The sequence below is a fragment of the Orcinus orca genome, chromosome 9 (genome assembly GCF_937001465.1).
Source record: "Orcinus orca chromosome 9, mOrcOrc1.1, whole genome shotgun sequence".
NCBI classification, from domain to species: Eukaryota; Metazoa; Chordata; class Mammalia; order Artiodactyla; family Delphinidae; genus Orcinus; species Orcinus orca.
This window is the reverse complement of record NC_064567.1, coordinates 87,828,065-87,835,336: the sequence shown is the minus strand read 5'-3', so window position 1 is coordinate 87,835,336 and position 7,272 is coordinate 87,828,065. Positions and strand designations below refer to the sequence as shown.

At 35.5% G+C, this 7,272-nt stretch overlaps 1 protein-coding gene across 1 annotated transcript in view; it reads left to right on the top strand.

Annotated features, from left to right (window-relative positions):
- Positions 1-374: 374 nt before the first annotated feature.
- SRPK2 (SRSF protein kinase 2) overlaps positions 375-7,272 on the top strand; it is a 243,025-nt gene continuing 236,127 nt past the window's right edge. Inside the window, exon 1 of the mRNA XM_033439348.2 lies at positions 375-396. Within this exon, the coding sequence (XP_033295239.1) occupies positions 390-396 (7 nt within the window). The 5' untranslated portion in view covers positions 375-389. The remainder of the gene's footprint in view (positions 397-7,272) is intronic.

The following is a 7,272-nucleotide window of genomic DNA, read 5'->3' as shown; positions in this document are numbered from 1 at the left end:
TCACCTGGGTTGTGGTAATAATTTTTCAGGTGGTTAATATGTCAAAAGTTATCAAATTGTACACTTTAACATGTACAGTTTATTGTAAGTCAATTTTACCATAGTAAAGCTGTAATAAATAAATAAATAATGTTTTAAAAAATGAATCGACCAGATATATACACAGGTCTTGTTCAGATCCTGTTTCAAATCATTTGTAAAAAGATGCTTGAGACAATGGGAAACATCTGAATACTGACTGGGTATTAGATTATGTTAAGGAATTATTAATATTTTTTGGTGTGATAATGGAGTTGTTATATTAAAAACTGCTTTATCTCTCACAGATATATATTGAAGTATTTATGGATGAAATTATATGGTGTCTGTGATCTGCTGAATTGGGGGAAATGATGGGTATGTATGAAGCAAGATTATCCAAATATTACTAATACTGAATTTAAATGATGGTTATGTGGGGGTTTGTTATACTAATCTTTCTACATATGTGTATGTTTGAGATTTTCCCTGTTAAGTTGTTGTTTGTTTTTTTAAAAGAAAAGTTTACTTTAGTCATGCTCCAAAACAGTGGAGTGGTCTAAGTGGCATCTGATCTTCCCATCTGAGAAAACATACCTTTTCTATTAAGTGATAATCTCTATCATAAAACTATATACTTCTCACTAGAAGCAGAAAATTGAAGTCTGAAGGGCCCATGGGGTTTTTTGACCAATTACTCATAAATCTCTATGCTGATCTACTGTTGGAAGCATTGCTTAAGAGATGAAAGAAAGATCCAGTGGCATAGGATAAAAATGCTATTTTAAAACTTATTTCTTCTTAACTCACCCAAAAATCTCACAGAAATAACCTATCACTGGAGAGAGAACATCTTATCATTCTTATCATTCTTTGAAACTCAAACAAAGCAAATTACATTTTTATTGTGACTGGAGGAGAATACACGTGGTCTGATCTTTTCTGACTACATACAAGTTTTCTAAATAAAAAACTGAGCCAACTAGAAACTATCTCTTGGGGACAAACAAGCTAATCAATTATATCAAAGTATCATTTTCAAAAAGTTTGAAGTATGACTCATACAAACAGAATGAACACTTGGAAAATATTTTTTTCAACTCAGTGAAGGAACAAACAGAATGATAAGGCTGATTCAAACAGTGTTTGAGGAGTGGGGTATTGATAGCCCTTTCAGAAAGGAAATTTTAAGTAAGATTGTTCATCTTTCACCTGGATGAATCTCCAGAGAATTGTGCTGTGTGAAAAAAGCCAATCCCAAAAGGTTACATACTATATGATGCCTTTATACAATATTCTTGAGATGACAAATTTACGGAAATGGAGAATAGATTAACAGTTGCCAGGGGTTGAGAAGGAGGTGTGGCGGGGGGCTTGAGAAAAGTGGTGTGACTGTTATAAAATGGCTACATGAGGAAACCGGTAATGATGGAAATGCTCTGCATCTTGACTCCATCCATGTCAATATCCTGGCTGTGATACTGTATTAATAGTTTTGCAAGATGTAACCAATGGGGAGATTGGGTAAAGGGTACACAGCATCTCTCTGTATTCTTTCAACTGAATGTTAATCTAAAATAATCTCAAAATTAAAAGTTTAATGAAAAAAAGATTGTTCTGTTAGATACAAAACTAGTTAATATCATATGACAATAAAACAATAACTTTGGTGTTTTTACCAAATTAATTTTGCCTTTACTGGAAAAAATCTGCAAGTTAACATGTGAATTCATAAAATCTAGGCCTTTAATCAATAGTGAATAGTGAGACAGACAAAGGGACTTCTTCTAGAATAGGGTCAGCAGGCCACATTTAGCTGCTGGTCTGTTTTGGTGTAATCCATGAATTAAGAATGACTCTTACATTTTTAAAGGATTGTAAAAAAAACAGAAACAGAAGGACTTCCCTGGTGGCGCAGTGGTTAAGAATCCGCCTGCCAATGCAGGGAACATGGGTTCAAGCCCTGGTCTGGGAAGATCCCACATGTCAAGGAGCAAGTAAGCCCGTGCACCACAACTACTGAGCCTGCGCCCTAGAGCCTGTGAGCCACAACTACTCAGCCTATGCACCTAGAGCCAATGCTCCGCGACAAGAGAAGCCACCGCAATGAGAAGCCCTCGCACCACAAAGAAGAGTAGCCCCTGCTCGCTGCAACTAGAGAAAGCAAGCCCGTGTGCAGCAACAAAGACCAACGCAGCCAAAAATAAATAAATAAATAAAATTTTAAAAAAAGTTCTCTCCATCTGTAGAGAACCTCTAAAATTCTCTCCATTACTGAAATAAAACCAGTCTTTGATTAAAAAAAAAAAAAACGGAAAAAAACAAAACCTGAAAACTTACTATCTGTATCTTTACAGAAAAAGTTAGCTGACCCTTAGATTGTAGATAATTAAATAATGCTTTGATGGGCCTGTTAAACAATGCTTGGATGTGACATTGGCAAGACATGCTGCTCTCTCTCTGCCTTATTTCTGTGTTTTGGACAATATTTTTTAACAATTAGAACTAAAACTATAATGAACTAATTTGCATTCCTTCTGCCCTAACCACCATATTTTCAAAAAACTCTCATGCTATTTTGTTTAAGTAATTCCTCATCTGAATAATACTGGTCTTTAAGCAGCTTCTCAATTCAGAACCCAGTGTAGAATATGGTCCTATCATAGCTTGCCCCAAATTAAGGGGTAACCCACCTTTGATGATATAATACTTTTGAAGCTGCCATTTTTTATAGTCATTATACTTTTAAAATGTTCACAAACTTTACGCCAAGCTACCAGCTAATAAAGGCCTACTAAATCCATTTTCACTGTTTTATTCATTCTCAAGGATTATGAGGAACTTCAATTTCAGGTGTCAGAAGAAAATGTAATTTTGTTCCATCCAAATTACTTCTCATTATAAATGTTCCTTTGGTTAAAGAAGAACAGCTGATTTTTAGATATTTTATGTAATCAAACAAGTCCGCCATTAGACTGAGGTGGCTCTAATGTCTTGGTGGCCTTCTTAAGCAAACCTAAGCCAGAGTAAATCCCTTAAATGTCTCAAGCATAAGAAATCAAAACCTAAGAACAAGGAATTACAAAGCCAGCTAGGCTTTCCTAAATAAGGCAACTGCTTAGCCATTCAGGTAAGTTCCTTGCTTTGCTTCCAGGCCTGCTCTGTCAAAGTCTTTCCCCTAGCTACTGTCAACAGAGAGCTCCTAACCATTCTTGTTCTGGTACTAAGTCAAACTCATGTTTGCTCGGATGAACTCTTCCAAGTGTTAGTATACCACAGTTTATCTTTTAACATCATTAGTATACCACAGTTTATCTTTTAACATATCTTTTAAACTCTTACAGTTTATCTTTTAACATCATTCATTCAAATATTCTCCATTTACAGGTTGTTTTTGTCGTAAGTTTAAGTAATAAAGACTACCACCTCATTCTGGTTAAAATGTTTTCTGCCTCTAAGAATTACGTATTATGTGTATTATTATATATGCCTACATGTACCTATGTATATATACGCATTGTATACTATAAAATGTATATTCCTCTAAGAATTGCAAACACTTCTATTTCAAACCAAAGACCACTATTCAAGTAAAAATTCAAGAGGTCATTTTGTTATTCTTATGTATAATAATAATTTTAATGGAAGACAGTTCGTATATTATTAATCTGAGCTTACTTTATTTCTTCTTTTGAGCTTGCTTTTCTTTTTGCTTCAGTACATCATTTTATAATTATTTCAGTGGCAGAATAAGAAAGAAAAATTTCAAAACTTGAAAGGATTTGTTTAGGGATAAAAAAACAGTGCTACTTTACAAAGCAGGTACATTTATGGAGCATATTACTACTAGGGATAGTATTATGATCAGGAGTCCATATGAATGGATGAAAAACTCAAGAAAGTTAACTATAAGAGATCCCAAAACTGTAAATGTGATTAACCTTTTGAGGGAAAGGCCTGGCAAGTGTTGTATGTAATGTCCTTGTTGCAGTGTTAGGAGAAATATCGTCACTAGCCAAATCAGTCATTGTTCTCAAGTCATGTGGCACTTTAAGAATTTCACGTCTTGTCTTGGAACGTTACTTCTAGTTAAATTAATATTGTTATTAGTAACGTTCTATCATGGACACTTGCTATGTGTTAGGCACTGCGCTAGGTGCCTGTCGCATGTTGACTCCATTCTTTACAAAACCACAAAAACCCCATGAGGCAAGTATTGTCAATCTCATGTTACAGAGGAGACTCTAAGACCTAGAAAGATTGAATTACTTGTTCACAGTCACGGCTAGGGAGTGGCAGAGCTGGGATGGGAAATCAGGTTGCTTTCTACTGGCCAGGATTCAGACACAGTGTTGAATTCAGTATGATTATTTAAATGACACTTTCTTCCTAGTTTTAATTCCCACTACCATTTTATTATAAATATACTTAGGCTATGAACTTATTAAATAAATATTTAATGTAGCACAGACTTAAAAATGAATACAGCCACAACTATTTACAGGAACTTGTCTGAATTTACTTGCCCTTTCTGGTAACAAGTTTAGGCTTAACTCACACACACGCAAAAATCATCAGAGGTTTGGCACTTTGTTCTTAAAAACCTCTTTTGAACAATTAATTTAATGTCTTCAGATTACATATATAAAAGTAGGAGAAAAGAACAAGTCTTTGTGTTTTGGGCTGTAATAGTAATGAAACTTGTTTAAACACTTTATTTCATTCAGAAAATGCCAGATATGATATAAACAATGAAGTGATTTATACCATTTAAGCCATTTTGAAATACCATAAGCAAAAAACGTAATAAGTAAAGATTCTTATCAGTTGCAAAGTGCTTCTACTCAAATCTATTGATGAGAAATATTAAATTAACACATATTCAGCATAAAAGAACTTTTTAATTGAAGTATAATTGATTTGTAATATTGTGTTAGTTTCAGGTATAAAGCAAAGTGATTCAGTTTTTTTTTTAGATTATATTACATTATAGGTTTTTATAAGGTATTGAATACGATTCCCTGTGCCATATAGTAAATCCTTGTTCCTTATCTATTTTATGTATAGTAGTTTGTATCTGTTAAATCCCATACTCCTAATTTGTTCCCTCCTCCCTCCTTCTCCCCTTTGGTTACCTTAAGTTTGTTTTCTGCGTTCATGAGTCTGTTTCTGTTTTGTATATACATTCATTTGTATTATTTTTTAGACTCTGCATATAAGTGATAGCATATTGTGTTTGTCTTTCTCTGTCTGATTTACTTCATTAAGTATAACATTATCTAGGCCCATCCATGTTGCTGCAAATAACAATATTTCATTCTTTTTATGCCTGAGTAATATTCCATTGTATGTATATACCACATTTTCTTTATCCAGTCATCTGTCGATGGACATTTAGGTTGTTTCCATGTCTTAGCTATTGTAAATAGTGCTACTGTGAACATTGGGGTGCGTGTATCTTCTTAAATTAGTTTTTGTTTTTTCCAGGTATATACCCAGGAGTAGGATTGCTGGATCATATGGTAGTTCTATTTTTAATTTTTTGAGGAACCTCCATACTGTTCTCCATAGTGACTGTACCAATTTACATTCTCACCAACAGTATAGGAGGGTTCCCTTTTCTCCACATCCTCTCCAGCATGAAAGAGAACTTTTTTTTTCTAATTTATTTATTTATTTTTGGCTGCATTGGGTCTTTGTTGCTGTGCGTGGGCTTTCTCTAGTTGTAGAGAGCGGGGGCTACTCTTCCACAATAATTCAATTCCAGTAAAGTTCTAAGTGTAAGTTTAACTAGACCTATTTTTTAAAAATCACTAAATTTGCAAGGTATCAAAACATTATTGTTATTTAAATCACTTAGTAAATATTTGTTGAGCACTAAATATGTGCTAAAGTCTTTATAAAGTTTATTTTTATTTAATAAATTTATTTATTTTATTTTTATTTTTGGCTACGTTGGGTCTTCGTTGCTGCGCGCAGGCTTTCTCTAGTTGAGGCGAACGGGGGCTACTCTTTGTTGTGGTCACGGGCTTCTCATTGCGGTGGCTTCTCTTGTTGCCGAGCGCGGGCTTTAGGCACGTGGGCTTCAGTAGCTGTGGCTCACGGGCTCTAGAGTGCAGGCTCAGTAGTTGTGGCGCACGGGCTTAGTTGCTCCACGGCATGTGGGATCTTTCAGGACCAGGGCTCGAACCCGTGTCCCCTGCATTGGCAGGCGGATTCTTAACCACTGCACCACCAGGGAAGTACCACATTTACATTTTTTAAAACCACAATTTTATATAGTCAAACAGAACAATCCATGGGGAAAACTGTTTAGAAGACATTTGCACTCCAAGAAGAAGTGGGGGAGTGTGTTCGTAGACCTTGGAGGCTCTAAGATGGAATCCTAAACAAGAGCCCCGGAAAACTGCTGAGGCTAACAAAAACCACCTTATCCCCTGTCCAAGGTGCTGCAAGGGACAGGGAAGAGGGGCTCCCAAACTGCCTTAGACGTTAACGTGCAGGATGATACTCTGTAATCGCAGCTTGCCATTATAGAATTTTTTTGTACTTTTAGAAGACATTGGTCTATTTGCAGACCTTATCCCGCTGATAATATTCATAGTAAGCATTTTTTTGTTTGTTTTAAATATCTCAGCATAACTCATTTCCTGGACACTTCCAGCATCACTATCTCCTCTAAATTGATTTTGATGCTTGCCAGGAACTATTGGCAGATAAGTTTGCTGTTGTGATATTCAGTTTATTTGTTTTCAGACAGCTTAGATGCCTCATTTCTAGTGGTGCTGTATGTGCATATACATAAATATGTGACTGTCAACTCAATTTTCTCCTTGGAACTTTGGATTGGGTTATAAGAGCTTTGATTCCCTCCAGAAAGTTTTGCTGCAGCTGGAGAGTCTGCCTACTGATGTAGCTATCACAGGAACTCTTACTCTCCAATTTCTCTCTTTGGCTTTAGGTTTAATGTTCTCTAGTTCTTTCACACATACAAAGAGGGCAGGCGCAATGTCTTATGATTCATGAAAAACAATTTTTTTTTGAGAGGAGCAACCAATGTGGAGAAAGAAGTGTATGTTGGTACAAATAAGTGTGTGTCCTAGCTCTCCTATCTACTGCACAGTGGGGACTCTGGAGTGTTTTCCAAAGCCAACAACCAATTCTCTGATTCTTAGGACACCAACTGAATATTCAACAGTTCAATTCAGTTTTGATACCAGTTATCCAGAGTTAGTGCACACCCCAAAGTTTAGG